This window comes from Pipistrellus hanaki (genome assembly GCF_964339955.1).
Source record: "Pipistrellus hanaki genome assembly, chromosome: 8".
NCBI classification, from domain to species: domain Eukaryota; kingdom Metazoa; phylum Chordata; class Mammalia; order Chiroptera; family Vespertilionidae; genus Pipistrellus; species Pipistrellus hanaki.
In genome coordinates this window covers 70947268-70967045 of record NC_140510.1, presented here as the reverse complement: position 1 = coordinate 70967045, position 19778 = coordinate 70947268, and the positions used below count along the sequence as shown (strand labels likewise).

Genomic DNA, 19778 nt, shown 5'->3' with positions numbered 1-19778 from the left:
ATATGTTTTTCTATTTAAACTAAAATATTAAAATTTTTCTGTCCTTGACCAGTGTAGCCATTTCAAGTTAGGTTTCAGAATCTTCCATGTAGCTGCTCTTTAGTTGTCGTTGATAGTTTTTTCACTGTCTATCTAGGATGAGAAGACATTGCAGTTCATTTTGTATATTCCCTGCCCCATACCTTGAATCAGCTTTTTTCTCTAAGGAAGTCTCCCAATATTTGGGAACTGGCACCCCAAATCCGTAATCAGGGCAGTGGCAATGCTTATGGCGGGTGGGTTAGCATTTCTAGGCTTTTCAGTGGACAGAGCTAAGAAAGGTATTTTAGCTTCATCATAAGGCCGAAACCAAGCCAAACCAGAACTCATACATTCATACTGATACTTTCAAGACAGGTTTCAGAACTACAGGGTTTATACCTGATCTCTCCATCTTCCATCTGTTTCTTCTTCCCACTCCTAGAATATTGGTCTTCAACACTACCAGGAATAATAGAATAATTACCACCTTAGCTGGAGTTTTGAAGGATGGAATTATCCATTTTTATGATCATTTTATTGTGTCCTCTTTTTTTTTTTCTTCCAGGAATCTGATAATATATATTTTACATTTCCTCTTGCAAATCATAGAAAAATCTACTCTCATGCCTATTGTCAGAGCACCATGCTGGTAAGATGATTGGTACATTGTGTGTAAATTTAAAGGGCTAACTGCTGAATTTATCAAATTCAGCAAATATCTAGTGGATCTCTACCTTAGCTATGCACTATTACTAAATATAATTTGTTGTAAAATATTTGTCTGGAGAAGAGTTTTTTGATTGAAAAACATTCATCCAAATATTTCTGTAGTTGATAATATACCGGGATCTCCTATATCACTGAGTTGGTAGATGCTGCACCTTGATATAGAATAAAGCCTTTAGACAAGGTGGTGATACTTTTTAAGTTGATTTATTTGAATCAGAATCTGAAGTCCATACATTGCATTTGATTCGTGGATCTTAAGTCTCTTTTGTAGCAGCCCCCTTTTCTTTCCATTTGTTTATTCAAGAAAGGCGATGTGCTCTATAAGTTTCCTACATTGTGGGTTTAGCTGGTTGTATTCTTGTTTCTTTTAACACGTATTTCCATCCCTCCTGTTGTCTGTAAACTGGGAGTTAGATATAGAATCTCGATTATACTCCGATTAATTGTGTATGATAAAAACGTTTTATAAGTAGAACTGGGCACTCCCCTCATCAGGAGGCATATCCTGGCTGTCTGTCCCACTTCTAGTGACAGAAAGATGTATCAGGGTCTTAGGTGGTATCAGTATGATCTGTCCACTGGGACATTCCCAAACAATCTCTCACCTAACGATTCTAGCAGCCACTGAGGGATGTAAACAGATTTTATTATTATTATTATCATTATTATTTTGTTGTTGTTAAAGAACTATGCATTTTATGATCTCATGGCATTTTCTTTTCTTTCTACTTCCTGGAGTTAGCAATTCTTGAATGACTTTTTCTAAGATCATCAATACCGTTTTGTAATTAGTTAGGGATGTTTACGAGATGACCTGAAACTGTTCTCTTGACACTTTCTAGGTTATATAAAAATGCTGTTTTAGGGTGGGCTTGGATATATTTATTCAATTCAAAATTCTCTACCCCCCGAGTGAAATGACTGGTGTGGGATATTGGCAATGTTCATAATGAGGACTGTCTCTGAGGACACGCTCCCTTATTAGCTGCAGAAACCCAGGATCAAAGTGGGCTGGCTATGGAGAGGCTTCTGGATGTTCCCTGTCTAGGCTGTGAAGCTTTGTTTGGCTGCCTTGCTTTAGAAGGGCACATTAGGGTTCTGAGAAGTGTGGGCAGCTGATATGGAAGTCACACGGGCATTTTGGCAGTAGTGGAGGGCAGAAACATACCATATTGTGTATTTTTTTAAAATATATTTTATTGATTTTTTACAGAGGAAAGGAGAGAGATAGAGAGCTAGAAACGTCGATGAGAGAGAAACATTGACCAGCTGCCTCCTGCACATCCCCTACAGGGGATGTGCCCGCAACCAATGTACATGCCCTTGACCGGAATCGAACCTGGGACCCTTCAGTCTGCAGACCAACGCTCTACCACTGAGCCAAACTGGCTTCCGCATATTGTGTATTTTTGGTTGGTTGTTTGGTTTTCAGCTTTCTTTTCTATATTCTTGGAAAAACGTATTAAAATTTCATTTAAGTTTCATGAGAGCAAAGACCAGGCCTGCCTGATTTATTCTTTTCTTCAAGGTCACAATTCCATGGACCTAGAATGGACTTCATAAGTTATAAGTATTAGTTTAAAGAAAGGATTGATTTTTTTTTTTTATTGTCCAATGCATATATGAAGGAAGCATCTATGTGGCTGTCTGAGCGGTATTTCTCATTATCTTACGCTCTGGTAGGATTTCGGTAGTTGGGTCATCTCAGCAGTCTTGAAGCACTGCTCTTACTCCTTCCTTGGAAGTTGGAGTGATCTCAGGTCATAATTCTCTTAAATGACTGAAGCTAAACCCGTAATAGAGTTAAAAAAATCACAACCATCTCTGCCGTATTTCCTGCTGCACTGACAAAACAGTGACTGCCTCCAGTCTTGGATTGTGTTTCAATCCAAACACCTTCTCAGCTGTGTAGAAGTACTCTGGTAGTCAAATAAGAACTCAAATGGTAAACTAAAGGCTATACTTAGATTAATTGCTTGGCGCTGGATTTTTATTATTATTTTTGTATAAAGGTCCACGTCTAGTTGTTCATTTTTCTGTTTTTGTTAAAATGTAGGAAGCTTACTAAGTAACTACATAATTAAACAATGAACATTGCCAAAGTCAAGGTGTCGGTTCAGACATTAGAAATGCTTGCCTAGGCCCATGCGACTCAGTTGATTGAGCATCATCCTGTGCACCAAAAGGTCGCTGGTTCAATTCCCAGTCAGGGCACAAGCCTGGGTTTGGGCTCCATCCCCAGTAGGGGGCATGCAGGAGGTGGCTAATCAGTACCTCTCATATCGATGTTTCTCTCCCATTCCCTTCCTCTCTCTCTAAAATAAATAAAAACATGTTTTTTTTAAAAATTAGAAATGTTTAGGTGATGTGCTGTGGAGAGGTGTCCATTGGGTTACTCTTTCTCACATTGCTACTCTAGGTTTCTTGCTTCCCTATCTTGTTGACTGTAGACTTCTTTACCTACCCTTGACCTATTGGACTTTCAGACCATGTCAGATACATTCCTAAATAATAAGTAGCTATTTAGGAATACCCATTATGTAAGTACATAATTGTTTAATTATGTAGTTACATAGTTAAGTTTCCTACATTTTAACAAGATCATACTAAGAGCTGGGTAAATTCTTAAAATTCGATTTTTAAAATTACATTTTTGTTGTGCCTACTGGCCCTATCAGGCAACAGTAAAACATTGAAGATGTCTGTTTTGCATAGTTGTTTTCCACACCATTTAGTGTGCTTTGCTTGTGTCATTTATCAACAGGATACAAATAGCTGGATTTTTGGCTGCATAAACAGCACTTCTATGTGGTAAGTTCTTTGAATCTATGGCCTTCCATCGTTCATTTTTCTCAACGTAAACACACTCACAAATTACACTTTCAGAATAGCTTTATACTTTTTAAACTCATTTTAGTGCTGTATACTAAACTAAAGTATTGGCTTTAAAGTGAAAAGGGAAATCAGCATAGCAGTAAGTTTGTAAACATTGAAATAGTTGGCTGCTGGAAAGACAGGTTTTTGGTTCCAAAAGGACTATGTGGGTAGAATATCTTGTATGAGAATGTTTTAGACTTCATGTCATTAGAACTCTCTCTGGTAGCTCTGTGGGTAATTTCTTTGTCCTCTAACACTTATCCTTTATAATACTTTAATATGTATGTCCTTTAATAACATGTGCCTGTTTATTCCACAGCCAGCAAGGGGTTGACTTATCGTGGAAAGCTGAACTGTTGCCAACAATTAAGGTAAGTTGTGGCTTTAGAATTTTAACATTTAGGTGAAAAAAAATACTTGAGCCTATAGGCATTTTAGAATATGGTATTTTATTAATTCATCTAGGTATTTCATAAACTTAAGATTTGTTTATCTGCATTTTAGAAATATTTCCCCTAGAAATGGAGAGATTTAATGGAGAAAAATGTATTTTTTTTAGTTTTCAGAGGTAAAAAAAACAATTAAGTTAATAATGCTCTAAATAAAATGAAATGTATGTGTGAACCCAGCTTCTGGCTGAGCAGCACTCCTCCTGTGGGAGTGCACTGATCACCAGGAAGCAGCTCTTGCCTTGAGCGTCTGCCCCCTGGTGGTCAGTGCGCATCATAGCCACTGGTCGTTCTGGTTGTTCCAGTCGATCTGCCGTTACAGTCACTGGGCTTTTATATAGAGAGATAAGGTAGATGTCTGTTGCAGAAACAGTGCTGTTCATTGAGGAGAAGCCCAGGAGTTTGTTTAACATGCTCTCCCAAGGGAATCTGACTGGCTTCTTAGACGGCCACTCACACACAGCTCTCCAGCCTCAGAACCTCTCGGGGCTGCCCACAGCTGCCCTGCAGTGCCAGGAGAAAGTTATCTGCAGTAATGTCTCAGCGTGTGCACAAATGGTAGCAATATGTCACTACCCCACCTCTGCATGAACTTCCATGGGAAAAAGTGGCTCTCACAACCATTTGGTGGCTTGGCTTTTCAATAAATAGATGTGTCTCCTACCTCTTTATTCCTCAAAATATGGACATATAAGGTCTGGTCTTAATTTTGAGAAGAGGTGTTTATTTGGTGAGGTACCTTATTAGTCTTGCTTTGCTGTGTCTTCCTGTCATTGTACTGAATAGTTTAGGAGATGATGGTCATATATACCATAAGCCAGCAACTCTTTACTTCTTGGGCTTGATCAGAATCATTTGAGATTAGGATCCAAACTCTGCCATCATATATAGCATCCATTCATTCATCAACTGTTGAGCCTCTGTCTTGTGCTACCAAAATAAATGTAGAGATAATGCTGTAACATTGTTTGAAACAAATAGACACATTATAAAAAGAAAGGGCATCTGGAAATAATTATGTAAGATATTTAAATTTGGTGCTCAATGTCTTTTGTTTCACATGAAGGGACAGATACGGTTCAAGAGATGCAGGACTATTTTGGTAGTCTATATTCACATAATTGTTAGGAATTTGACTTTCAGCAGGATTACTGACCTGGAAATATAAACATGGGTAGTACCTTATGAAGCATTGAATATAAAAGTTTGAAATCTGTTTTTTTTAATAACATATTATATAACAAATAGTATTTATGATTTATTTTTCTTTTAACGTGCTTCCAGCTCCATATAAATCAGCTCTGTACTTTCACTTTTTTTTTTTTAGTCTCTGACGTTAAGACTCCAAGACTATCCATCTTTGTCTCATCTTGTTGTTTACGTACCATCCATCCATGGAAGTAAGGTAATAGATGGGTTAATGTCATTATCAGAATGTGTTGGGGGCCACTCAGTGCTAAATGTTTGTTCTTTTTTGATGAATTCGCCAGCATCGGGCTTGCCTAAATGCCAGTCTAGTGATTAACCTACGACTGGTAGGACCAGTCCGACTGGAACTAAGCAGAATAAACCCAAGTCTCTTTATTCCAAGTGGGAGCATCAGTCTTCCAAAATCTATTAGTTATTGAGACCATTTTATATGCAAGAGTCTATGCCAGGAATTATATAGGAAGCCCACAAATGAGGAAGAAACTGACCCCATTCTTAAAAATATACTTGGGTAGGGGAAGAGAAATATATTTGGAAATAGGGAGTAGAGTGAGAATAAAAGAGGTACTCAAAAAAATACACAACGCACTAATAATTTTTATTAAATTAAGCTTGCTCATCAAATTTTCTTAGCTCAGCATCTCTCCTTGAGACATGCTTGCCATTTTAGCCAGAGGTAGGGTGTGGCACATATTAATAATACCTTCCCCAACGCTGGCGACTTTTATTCTCCACTCGAACATCAAGGTGTTTTACTAAAATTTATTGTTATTTTCTTTCTAATAAATCAGTGTTTCTATTTCAGTTTGTTGTGGATTGTGAATTCTTTATAAAAGAGACAAGATCCATACAGCTTCAAGTAACGCATCTTTTTTCCTTCGGTAAGTGCTTTGCTTTTGGAAATCTGAAGACTTGCTTTTCTTTTCAGCAGTGCTGATTTCTCTCATAGGGCTGTTGCCATAAAGCAGAACCATGAAAAAGACTATTGTTGTGTATTTCAAGTATAGTCCTAGACTTACCATGTGATGTGTTCCATCGTTTGACTCTTATTTAATACTGGGCCAGCCGTCATCTCCTGAGGAGGGAACTTATTTATTTATTTATTATCTTTTAATTTCTTTATCGATTAAGCTATTACATATGTGTCCTTATTTCCCTATTACTCTCCCATCCTCCCTTCCCCCCACTCGAGAAGGAAACTTTAAAATAAATGTATCCATGGTCACATGCGTTTGTGTGTGTGTCTGCGTGTGTTCTCATGTGAATTCATGCTCAGTATTGGCCCTTTTTATAAAAGGCTTATTATAAGGTATACATGTCTGCCTGCCCTGTGACAGTCTCAGGATTTCTCTAAATACATGTAACTCCAGATTCTTTTGCATTTTATGATGAAGTCATTTTAGACTTACAGAAAGAGTACAGCGTTCCTGTGCACCCATCCCCTCGCCTTTCTGTAACGCTGGCCTCGTGAACAATGGCTGGCCTCGTGAACAACGTGGCTGTCAGAACTCAGCAGCTAGCGTTAGCGTCGTGCTACGCACCACTCCGCGGGCTGTCTTTGGTTTTCGTGGGCTTCTCCACCTTCGTTCTTCTCCAGGGGCCCGCGTTGCTCTGAGGTTTTATGGCTCTTTCGGCTCCTCTAATATTTTCATAGCTCCTCAGTCTTTCCTTGTCTTTCCTTACCTTTGAAGAGCACTGGTCAGTTACTCTGTAGACTGTTCCTTGATTTGGATTTGTCTAAAGCTTTCCTGTCAGTTGGTGTTACACATTTTTGGCAAGAGTATCACAGAATACTCTTAATATAATGAGTGCTTCTCCATGAGTCATAGCAGAGGACACGCTTTATCACTCGCTGTGTCTGATCAGCGGTGATGTGAACCTTGGCCACTTGGTGAAGGAGGTGTCTCCCAGGTTTTTCTACTATGAAGTTACTATAATTAATATTTTGGGAGGAGATACTTTGTGAGTAACCTATTTTTTTTTTCCTTCAAAATAACCCACTAATCTTAGCATCCTTTAGTTCATCTAGTCTGAAGCAATTGTCACTGACACTATGTTTACTAGAATTCTTCCTAAGGGAATGTTGTCCCTTCTTCCTGATTTATTTATTTATTCATTTTTTATGTATGTCAGCAGTGAAGCCATGCATATTTATTTTATTCATTGGGTTATGATTCAATACTATGGTTACTTTCTTGTTTAAGTTTTTCTGGTTTTGGATAGTGGAATCTCTATTTTGGTTGGCTCTTATGCCATTCATGAAAAGATTCTATTCTACTTGATAGAGGAAACTTCCTGTAAGATTTTTATCCCTCCTCTACCCTTTTTTTGGTAGAAAAACACTGAGAACAGTACAGAAATGGCAACTCAGTCACTTAGCTCATTAAAGATAGCGAGCTTACAAAATGAGATCTACCAAGAAAGCTACCATATCGACACTGGAGATATGTATTTGGTTTCTTAAAGCACATGCATGTGATTGAAAGGCATTGTAAATGTTTTGTTTTACCCAGAGTTTTTTGAAGGAGGATTGTATTTTTAGGAGTTCGTGCCTTCATGTCAGAAGTCAGAACCTATAAGCTCTTTTTTAATATTAAACATCGGTTGGCATAATTTTAATGTTCTTTAAGCAATTTGAACTTTGGTTATTCTTTGATATTCTAAGTAATATGGTACTTAATTTAACAGGGTTATCTTCAAGGACAGTGAAATTAAACACAAACGGCCTGTTCTATAATATCGAACTTCTGAACTTTGGACAGGTAATAATCCCTCGTATAAGAAGGATTTTATTTTATTTTACTGTTTAGTTAAACAAACAAGTAAACTTCTGCTTTTGTTTTTGTGGTCAAACTTTATTAGATTTACCAAGCTTTTCAAGTCAACGTAGACAGCAAGTGCTCAAGAGTCAAAGGTCAGTGTGTTTTACAATAAGATATAGAGGTAATGTCATTTGAAAGATCAGCAGGTTTTCGCTTGAATTTGCTATATTTATGTGAAGTATAATTTAATGTAATAGAAAAGCTGTTTATATTTCCAACAGATTTAATATACGTAGACCCTTTCTTAACAACACTGTGGACCAGTAGTTTTATTGCTAGCTTAACCCAATGGCCAGATAAGTTTCTATTGAACAAGTACAAAAAACATTTGACATAAATGTTAAAGTCACGCTTTAAAATTAAACACCCATTGCATTTTGAAGTTATTACTACATGTCCTTACGAGCTAATATCTTTTTAAAGTATGATAATTTGTAAAACACTGTGTAATATGAAATGAGAATTCTCGTGATCCGTCCGCAGTATGTTAACAGTAAACATCTACTGTTTTAGTTTTAACACCTATGATTTCAGAGAGAGAATAAGAGGGAAAGAAAGAGAAACATTAATCAACTGCCTCCCACACGCACCACACTGGGGGTTGGGGACCAAGCCTGAAACCTGGGCATTGCCCTAACTGGGAATCAAACTGGTGACCTTTTGGTACACAGGACAATGCTCAACCGACTGAGCCACACCAGCTCAGGCTTAAATATCCACAGTTTAAAAATACTACCTACCTTACTGTTTTATTTTAATAGAAATTCAGATTAGCTGCTTCATGTTTTTCCAGTTTCTTAGTCCCTCCCATATGCTCTAATATCTTTTATAAGTCTAATATAAAACACTGGTGCCCCAGTGCACGGACTCATGCACATTGAAAGGAAATTAATTAGAAGGCAGCCAGCAGGACAGGACTGGGCGAGATGGGCTGAACATGCCCTGGAGCCAACCTCCTGCAGTCCCTCCCTGGCTGGTCCTACCTGGAGTAGTGCTGTGGCTCGAAGGGCCTGTATGAAGTGAGCAGGGTCTGTCGGCAGGTGGGGTCCCTCAGCCTGGCCTGTGGGGATCAGGCCAAAACTGGCCCCCCAGCATCCCCCAAGGGGTCCTGGATTATGAGAGGGTGGTTCTCAGGTGATACACCCTGAAATCGGGCTCCCTCCTCTCTGGTTCCAGGTTGCGTCACCCAAGAACTGCCGCTGCCAAGTCACCACAGCTTGGCAGCTCCTGAATTGAGCATATGCCCCCTGGTGGTCAGTGCGCATCATAGCTACCAGTCAGATTGTCTGCCCCCTGGTGATCATCGCGGGTCATAGCTTCCAGTCAGACGGTCACTTAGCCTTTTTTTTTTTTTTTTTTTTTTAAATATATTTTATTGATTTTTTACAGAGAGGAAGGGAAAGAGAGAGAGCTAGAAACGTCGAGGAGAGAGAAACATCGACCAGCTGCCTCTTGCACACCCCCTACTGGGGATGTCCTCGCAACCAATGTACATGCCCTTGACCGGAATCAAACCTGGGACCTTTCAGTCCGCAGACTGACGCTCTACCACTGAGCCAGACCAGTTTCGGCAGCCTTTTATATATATATATATTATAGATTATTAATCACTCTCCATAATTTTCTATTATGTGATATAACTCTTACTGGTTTCTTACGAACTGCTATAATGACAACTACTATGATTAGTTAGGTATTATAGTAGTTTATATAGCATTTGGTGTGACATAAGGTTAGTAATACATGTTTTTGTTTTGTTTTAACAGAAGAAATAACTAGTATCTATAAACTTCACATTCCCTGGTCTTATGAAGATTCGCTAACCATTGCACAGTAAGTATATGAAAGAATTTACCTTAAACTTTCGTGTTTTGAACAATACAAATTCTACTAAGTTTATTTAAATCAGAATGAAATCATTAAAGTGCCTCCTAGTAAAATGTAGAAATCCGTAATAGAGCATTGTGCCCGTAAGATAATATTACGTATAGTGTTCTTATTTAACTGATACAGATTGTAAACCTTAATTGCTTGAAACATGAACCCTTTCCCACCCTCTCTCCGACTCCTGTGCCCCGAGGGAGCTTTCAGACACCTGTGACTGGTTGGAGTGTCCCTCCGTAACCATGCGTCTCACTCCCAGCACCCTCTCCCTTAGCATGCTGTGCTGGGCCAAGGACTGGCCTAGCCGTTGTTATTTAATAACATTCTGTATTTGAGAATTGATATTTAAGTTATTTTTCAGGGTCCCATCTTCAACAGAAATTTCTCTGAAACTCCATGTTGCCCAGCCAGACAATGACAGCAACATAGCATTATTAAAGATGTACACGTCTTCCGACTGTGAGTATGAGGTAAGCCGTGTGTTGGCTTCACTTTTAAGATTTAGCTATAGAATAAACTGCTGATGTATTTTATAGTAGCTTCAGATACATGGTGATGCAGAAGGCAATAAACACTAGAAGTAGACATTCATAAAAAAATAAATAGATTTGTATATTACTTTAAGTATTCTCCATTTTACCTGTTAGCACCACCTCCATATTTTCTTAGCTGGCCCACTGAAAGGACGCATCTTAATAAGTAAGAGAAAAAAATAAACTTAAAATTGCTACCGAAGTTTAACCTTTTCCATTTGGGAGCAAAGGTCCTTTGTAAATTGAAGAACATCCTGAAATCAGCTGTGGGGTTTCCTTTACTCATCAGCACAATGCACATTGGTTCCTAGCTCTTGGATAAGCTTAAGGACCGTCTTTGCTTCTCACTAACTATGTTAGTTTCTGTTAGTCATTAATCTGTGCAATTTAGTGCCTGTTGTGTTTGTGTGACAATCACATAGATTTCCTTGTGCTGAGGGAAGGGAAATGGAGCTCCAGGATAACATGTTACTAACTTATGGGTTCATGAACCAAAAGAGTCCCTCCCTGTATCAGAACAGGCCAGGTCCTAAGGATCCCACAGACGGCCGTGGCTGAAGCAGACATTGGTGGTGACATCACAGGTTTCTAGTTTATGTGAAATATCTTGCTTCCACTGATCTGCACTTAGTCATTTAATAAATTCCTTTAGCTTGCATGATCTAGTAATTGGATATTCTAATTAGTTAAATACTTTAGTTAGTAAAGGGTTACTATGTAACTATGGCATTCATTCAGTTGTCAAAGAATTAGAATACGGGAAAATATTTTACTGAACATTTGATACAAATTAAATGTTGGTGGTTCAAAGGATTCTTTTGAGATCTTGAGTGCCTTTAGGTTTATTACCATAAAAAAGTTTAATTTTTATTTAATAAAATGCTCAATTTAATAAAATGTGACCTGGAGAAGCTTTAGGGAAAATAACATTTTTCTTAATGATTGTTTTAAACTAGGTGACGATTAAGACTTCCTTTCCGCAAATCCTTGGACAGGTAAGAGAGACCCCTGTTTAATTATTGGTTGTCTCATGAATAGGTACTATAAGGCAGGGGTTGCAAAATTCTGGAAAGGGCCAGAGAATTAACATTCAGCAGACCACCCGTGGCCTCCGGCTGCAGTCAGCACCACTGCAGCTGCTACTGCTGCTTCCTCCTTTCCTCTTCTTCCTTCCTTCCAGGTTAACGAAACCTAAACTTCATCTTGGCGCAGTGGCCACACTGGCCGCCCTGGCTTTAAGGGGCACTTTCCTGTTTGAGACTTCCTAGAAATGAGAGCTGATTCCCGATTCTCACATATATTCATGTTCTTGGCTAAACGGACGTCATATTAACATTTCATGTTGCTCGTATATTATAATTCATGGCCTAATAAAATCTGTAGACTCCGTCATATAAATGAACATTTTCAAAGAACTTTTAATCTTGTGCATGCTCAGTTTGTAAGAGATGAAAAGTAAATTATATTCAATAAACATGTTGAAAAATAGTTCAAGTGTTGGTGAGGTTGCGGAGAAAAAGGAACCCTTGTGCACTGCTGGTGGGAATGCAGACTGGTACAACCACTGTGGAGAACAGTGTGGAGTTTCCTAAAAAAGCTGAAAATGGAACTCCTATTTGACCCAGTAATCCCACTCCTAGGATTATATCCCCAGAAACTAGAAACACCAATCAGGAAGGATATATGTTCATAGCAGCACAATCTACAATAGCTAGGATTTGGAAGCAGCCTAGGTGCCAGTCAGCAGATGATTGGACCAAAAAACTATGGTATATCTACACAATGGAATACTATGCTGTCATGAAAAAAGAAAAATAGTTTAAATTTATTTGGAGAGTGTCTCTATAATTCATAGGTAAATAGTGTTACAAAAATAATTTATCAAGTAGCAGAACTGCTATATTATGATTCAACATCATTATAACTTGCAGAATTGTACAATAGATAATATTTATTTGTCAGAGAAGTCATATAATTTTAAAATTCATTAACACTTTTATTGTACCTTTTATTACTTTCACTTTATTTTTTGTGTTTTGCAATTCTGGCATAGCAGAATATTTTTAATTTAAATCATTTAATCCTATCATGATAATAAAACTTACAAGCCAAAATTAAATTAGAACCTTTTTACTAGTATATGCAACATCTCACTTGATCCTCACAACAACCTGATGAGAACTAGATTGTAAGTATTGTTAAATTTGTGAACATTAGAAAATTGTAAGTTAAGTGTAAAAAATTTGTGCTACATTATAAAGAGATTAAATGTTAGTACAAGTTGGAAAATAGCATCATGGAGAGTTGTAATAAGTAAATCGTTAAGGGATCAATTAATAAGAAAATTTATTATCTCTTGGAATCCATGCTATCATATGTTTAGTATGTTCAAAAGACATGTTACTGTGCCTGGATGTATGGGCTGAGGGTATAACATACTCTATTCTCATGTCATTCTGGCGCCTCATAATTTAGGTCAGTGACAAAGAAAAGTCTAGTGAGTTCAGTGCTCCATAGCCGAGCCTAACTGCACGTGCATCAGAGAAGGACAGCTAGCCAGGCCGGTGAGGCGCAGCTGGCTGGATGTTGTCCTGAATACAGAAAGGTTGCTGGTTCAGTTCTTGGCCACTTGCTGGCATGTTATGTTTTTAGTTGTGCAAGTTTCACATGCTCCCTGGGCCTCCGTGTCATCTATAAAATCAGATGAGAACCCCCTCAGAGGGTTTGCGGGAGGAGAGCACGAAATAATGCCCACAAGATGCTGAGTGCCGGGCCTGAAGTAAACGCTCAGTCAGCGTGCCTTGTAAAAAAGGGTGCACTTATGACTAAGTTATGTATTTTCCTTATCGTGGCTCTGATGAGAAACTCAGACACCATGTTTCTAGTGTACTAGATATTAACATTTATTGTACGTAGAGTTCGACCCCCATTACTGGAAACACCTTTGTGGCCACATCACGAGAGAGAGCAGGTGAAGGACGACATTTTTATTTCACGTGTTGGTGTGACAACATAGAAGTCGTTCCTGGATTTGCCTGTTTTCTAGGTCGTTCGGTTTCACGGCGGAGCTCTTCCTGCTTACATTGTGTCGAGCATCCTTCTTGCTTACGGAGGACAGTTATACTCCCTTTTCTCAGCAGGTAAGAATCTTATCCTTCTTCTTCCCCCCACACCGACCCCCACTCCTCCCTCCCTCTGTGCTTCATTACTACTTTTTCATCTTTCATCTGGTTAAGGAAGAGAATCCATTTCTTGATCATTTATAACTCATCTCTCTCACGTTTCCAGGGATTTGAGATCCTCTAAGTTTTAAAAGATACCCAAGAAATGTCTTAACCCGTTTTCCCCATTGTACACCCTTGTGCCTGAGATTCCTTCCCCCTGGTCTGAGGACCTCTCAGTGTGGAGAGGCTGATCGGCGGGGATCTAGTTCTCTGCTCTGTTCCTGGTATGTCACGTAGCACCAGGCACAGAGTAGGCATTGGGTGTAAGGTTTGAGCTGTACCAACTATTACTTGGGTCCTGGCACATTGAGTGGAATGACGGAGAGTATAATGTTTCCAAGGTCCCCGTGTGTGCAGGGTAACAGAACATGATAAAGTGCCAGATGAGCCACCTGATACGGTGGGGGCCAGGGCCAGGGAGAGAACCGACGAGCGAGCTTAGGAAGGACAGCATTGTGGCAGCGGCAGGCTGCAGACGGGAACGCTGGGCCTCAGCAGGGACAGGCGGGGAAGCAAGCACGTTCTCCTGTCTGCCGGCGCCTCTCAGTCGCTGAACCTACGTGAAGCCAGTCCGTGCAAGGCAGCTTCCCAGCATGGAGAGCCCAGCAGGGTGGAGACTGGAGCTGGAGAGGCCAGTGTAGGACACACAGCGCATGGACAGGCCTCCCCGGGAACAGCCGTGGGACAGTTTCCCAGGAGACTCACCTCCCAAAGGTCCTTACATGCGAGAGGAGAGAAGATAGGGCCAAAATACATAGCAGCAGTCAAAGGTCTCCGTTGTTTCCATTTTGCCAAGTCCTCCTGCAGGGACTCGTTCCCTTGAATGTGGCTTGTTACAGTTTCCAGGCTGCCGCTAAGTTACATTCCAGGAAGAAAGCAATAACATTCGCTGCACTCAAGAGGTCATTTTGGGATATGACATCACCATACATGAATGTAAATATTTTTGGAAAGTTTGAAAGAGATGTCTCATCCTTCTGGGTTTTAAGTGACTTGATAGTTGATTCTCAAATATACAGAATTTATACCTAGAGAATTCATAGAGACCCCAAAGATATATACATACACACACACACGCACACGCACACACACACTCTCACACATACTGAGTGGCCAGATTATTATGATCTCTGATGCATGGTTGGGGTCCAACCAGCCTAGCCAGGGGAAGGGGACATAGGCAGTTGGCTGGCCTGCCTGCTGATCGAACTACTGGTCAAGGGGATAATTTGCATATTAGCCTTTTATTTTATCGGATATACACTGAGTGTGCATTCAGAGATCATCATAATCTGGCCACTCAGTATATATACATATATATATGTTAATCTAGAAGATTTATGTATGGGATTCTGTCTCAAACCAGTTACAGAAGTAATTCTGAACCAAGGATGTTTATAAAAAATTATCCTGGGTTGTGCTCACTAAAATGACAATAAATAAAAACAGAGGTGAGATCAGTGGTAATGAGGGCGTGGAGAAATGGGGGCATTCCTGCTCTGCGGGTGGGCTTCTCTGCCACACCTGCGTGCTCTCACCGGCAGTGCGGGAGATAGCGTGTCGCCCCTGTAGTGGCTGTGGGTTCTTCACTGCCTGTCATGTCTCCTCAGGTCATTGCTTAGAATATGCTACTATGTTGGATAAAGAAGCCAAACCGTACAAAGTTGATCCTTTTGTGATTATGATTAAGTTTCTGTTGGGGTAAGTTTTATTACCTGTGGTAATGCTTTTAATTTTGTATTGTATATAAAACATTATGTTTGTTTCCATAGTGGAATATACATTTTCATACAAATATGGCAATTGACTTGTTCTGGTAAATGGGATTTTTCTCTTAGACAAAGGCCTGATAAGTATATCAACGTTTACTTTAATAGTATAATCATTGAACATATGTGTGTGTGTGAGAGTGTGTGTGTGTGTATATATATATGTATATCTCAATCTAAACTTAGACTGTAAATACACCAGGCCTGTAGCATTTGTGGAGGGATGAATATGACCTTTGAATAGCCCAGATCATGAATAAACCATTGTAGGCTGCTGATGAGATGGGGCCAGATTACTTGTTCTTGCTTCCCATACAAAGTACACTGTAGATCTCTCTATCCTACTTAACATCCCACTCTTCCTTTATACAGATTTGGTTTTTGCTTAAGAACCATTGCTTAGATCTTTTTTCTTCTGTCATTAAAACTGGCTATTGGCCTTCTAACATTGAAAAAACCACCCACCACTCATGATTTCATTACAAGGAGCAGTAAGAGCAGTAACGCTGCCCTGAGTCTCATGGCTCAGATCCTCGGAGATCTGTAGACTCACTGGGAAGACAAATGACTTCAAGTGTGTTTTTAGTATAATCACAAACCCAGTACCATGGCAATGTGGGGACTCCAGGGAATGGTCACACACCTCCCCTGTTGGATCCTCGAATGTCAGTTGGTGGTTTTTGCTTTTACTTGTTGTGTTCTTTCATCCACAGGTATCAGTGGTTTAAGGAAATATGGGATGCCTTGCTATTACCAGAGTTAGATGTCATCGTCTTGACGAGTCAGAGCATGTGCTTCCCCCTGGTCTCCCTGATCCTCTTTCTGTTTGGAACGTGCACTGCCCACGGGGGCGGCCTGCTCTGGTGCACCGCCCTGAGGCTCCTGTCCTCGCTGTGGCTCGCCTTGAAGAGGTAACGAGGGAAAGCTTTCTCGTTGCTCTTCAGTAAGAAGAAAACTGTATTCCGATGAGGAACCTTAACGTTAACCTGCTTCCATTCAACGGTACCTTCTCAGGAAGAGGTGATAACTAACAGAACGCGGGTCTGTGCTGAAAGTTGGGTTACTGTCAGAGATAATTTTATCTTGAGTTCATAAGAAATGGTAGGCAGATTGCACAGGTATTTTTAAATTTCACCGTTATAGCTCTCGCCAAGGAGGAAGTGTTTCTGGCAGTTTGCTAAGCTCACTTTCAGTCAGACCAGAGGGCAGGCCACTCCATCCATAGACGTGGGCTCAGGTGAGAGGAGGTGTGTCAGAGCTCCAGCAGCATTGCCTGTGGCTTCCTTATGGGCCCACAGACATCATTTGAAATTGCAGGGAGTCTTTTCTGATAAACCACGGATCTGGTTTCCTCGGCCACGCCTCTCACCAAACGTCACCCCTGCCGCCAAGTGCAGTGCGGGTGATACTGTTTTCTCTGCCATCACGTGTGTGAGTGACCTTGAGGCTTGCAGAAATAGAAAGCTGTTTCTCCACCTGTCCAGATCCAACACGTGGGGCACAGGGCCTGTGATTATTGATTACCGTGAGCCCCATTGTCTTCTTCCTCAGGACAAAGGTCTGCCATACTGAATCTAAATGGAAGAGGATGCCGAAACCAGTTTTGCTCAATGGATAGAGCGTCGGCTTGGGGACTGAAGGGCCCCGGGTCCGATTCCGGTCAAGGGCATGTACCTTGGTTGCGGGCATATCCCCAGTAGGGGGTGTGCAAGAGGCAGCTGATCGATGACACTCTCTCGTTGATGTTTCTAGCTCGCTATCTCTCTCCCTTCCTCTCTGTACAAAATCAATAAAATATATTTTTAAAAATAATAATAATAAATAAATAAATGCAAGAGGAGCTATCACCATAGATTACAAAATTTACAGTCAAACATGTGTCGCTCCTTGCCTGTATTAAAAGATGTCTTTACTATTAACCTTATGGCACTTGCGTGTTAAGCAGGGGAAGCTGGCGGAGTACGGTCCTGGCTGCGGCTTGTGTGTGATTGTGTAAATGACAGCAGTTTCTCTTGTCTTCCCAGGCCCTCCGAACTTCCTAAAGACATCAGGATGCCCTCCCCACATTTGCCCCTGCTGACCACTGCTCTGATCGTCATCAGTTGGGCGACGTGTGGAGCATTGGCCATCCTTCTCACGTACCTCTACTACGTGTTCAAGGTACATCAGACCCGCAACGGCCGAGTGGCTGGGCTGGGTATCAAGCAGCCGTACGCTTTCCTGTGCGTGTTGTTAACAAACACTCTGATTGCCGCTGCAGTGGTTTTATGTTGTACAACAGGCCGAAGTGTGAAGATTTTTAACATCTTTGTTACTTAAAATATATAGTTAACTGAAAAACTGAAATTATTAGTCTGAGTTGAGTTAGTTAAAAAAAAAAAAAAAAATGGGGGGAGAGGAGGGGAAAGATATGATCTGTTTCAAATTGCTTCCTGCTCTTGCAAGTAATGTTATCTTCTACAAAACATGTCACTGGACTTGCAGTAGTCGGCAAACGAAGGCTCTCGAGCCACATGGAAGGTTGAGTTTAAAAAACGTGGCTCTCAAAAGAAATTTCAATCGTTGTACTGTTGATATTTGGCTCTGTGGACTAATGAGTTTGCCAACCACTGCCCTAGAGCGGTTTTTATTCACACACACCTCCCTCTCAACAGGGGTTATAGACAAAACAAAACGTTATGTCAGTAGGATCCAGCTTTCAGTCATGCTGGAATCTTGCATTCTGTTACCTATGTTGCTGAAGAATCAGAGGACAATGATAAAAATAATTTGGCTGATAATTCTACTGGGAAGTAACACTTTCAGGAAAGCTGCTAGCTTCGCAGGAAAATATACACTGCATACTCTCCACATTAGTCTTTTTTTAAAATATATATATATATATAAATATATATTTTAATTGATTTTTTACAGAGAGGAAGGGAGAGGGATAGAGAGCTAGAAACGTCGATGAGAGAGAAACACCAACCAGCTGCCTCCTGCACACCCCCACCGGGGTTGTGCTTGCAACCAACGTACATGCCCCTGACCGGAATCGAACCTGGGACTCTTCAGTCCGCAGACCAACGCTCTACCACTGAGCCAAACGGGTTCCGCCTCCACATTAGTCTTAATGTAGAGATGGTTGACTCCAGAAAAGGTAATGTTTTTTTTTTCTTTTTGTAAACCAAAGTTCATTTGCATCTGCTTTTAACACTAATACATGCAAATACATGCACATTACAGGTTATTTTCATCAGGAAAAAAACTATTTAGAACTACTCTGATTTATTTTGAGTTTTTAATTGAATATTTTAAACAACTAACCCAATATGCAAAACTTTCTAAAATACTTACTAGTAAGCATGGGAAAGGACAGTGAGTGGAAAAGGGGACATATATAATACTTTCAACAAAAAAGAATTTTAAAAAATACTTAAGCAAATCCAGTAAATTAAACTTACAAGACATCATCAGGTTCTTAAAAACATTTCACCACCAAATATTGTATAATTGAGTTCAGATTTTCAAAGATTTGCAATATATAAAACGTGTTACACTTTATACTACACTGAATATAGTCAGATGTTTTATTCACAAGACACTTTTAAGTTGCTGCAGCAAGGCATTTAAACAGAGGCGCCTGAGCCTAAGAGGTGTAACAATATATCCTGGCCCCAACGTACTCTGGAAGTTTGTATTATTTTGTTTGTTTTTTAATCCATGGTAGCAAGCATGTGTAGTTATTATTTATCTTTCCTAAAAGAATAATTTTAAATTTAAATGTTTAAGTGAATTTTTAATCGTTCAGATTTTTTAAAATTTTAGATTACAGTGATTCTCAATTTTGATATAAACAAAGTAAAATTAAATGACCATTTCTTTTTCCTAGATTGTTCATCTGCAAGCCAGTGTAACAAATTTTAAAAATAGCCAAACTGTGGTAAGTTTTATTTTCAAAACTCTACATCTCTTGAATATGAAAGAACATGGGAAATTTTTAAAGTTTAGGTTTTTTTTTTTTTTTTAAATATTGGGATTTCACACTGTTTAAATGGTTTTATAAATTTAAGTAATTTTATAAAAAGTGAACCTAATGGCCCAACTGGTGTGGCTCAGTGGTTGAGCATTGACCTATGAATCAGGAGATCATGGTTCTATTCCTGGTCAAGGGCACATGCCCAGGTTGCAGGCTCAGTCCCCATTGGGGGACATGCAGAAGGCAGCCAATCAATGATTCTCTCATCATTGATGTTTCTATCACTCTCTCCTTCTCCCTTCC

At 39.8% G+C, this 19778-nt stretch overlaps 1 protein-coding gene across 1 annotated transcript in view; it reads left to right on the top strand.

Annotated features, from left to right (window-relative positions):
• The window catches only part of PGAP1 (post-GPI attachment to proteins inositol deacylase 1), a 55240-nt gene that overhangs the window by 23599 nt on the left and 11863 nt on the right, over positions 1–19778 (top strand). The window contains exons 10-24 of the mRNA XM_084893142.1: positions 587–670; positions 3515–3561; positions 3947–3998; positions 5404–5481; positions 6091–6166; positions 7974–8047; positions 8148–8199; positions 9874–9940; positions 10353–10461; positions 11481–11519; positions 13571–13664; positions 15359–15449; positions 16231–16428; positions 17542–17677; positions 19389–19439. Coding sequence (XP_084749268.1) covers positions 587–670; positions 3515–3561; positions 3947–3998; positions 5404–5481; positions 6091–6166; positions 7974–8047; positions 8148–8199; positions 9874–9940; positions 10353–10461; positions 11481–11519; positions 13571–13664; positions 15359–15449; positions 16231–16428; positions 17542–17677; positions 19389–19439 — 1248 coding nt within the window. The remainder of the gene's footprint in view (positions 1–586; positions 671–3514; positions 3562–3946; positions 3999–5403; positions 5482–6090; positions 6167–7973; positions 8048–8147; positions 8200–9873; positions 9941–10352; positions 10462–11480; positions 11520–13570; positions 13665–15358; positions 15450–16230; positions 16429–17541; positions 17678–19388; positions 19440–19778) is intronic.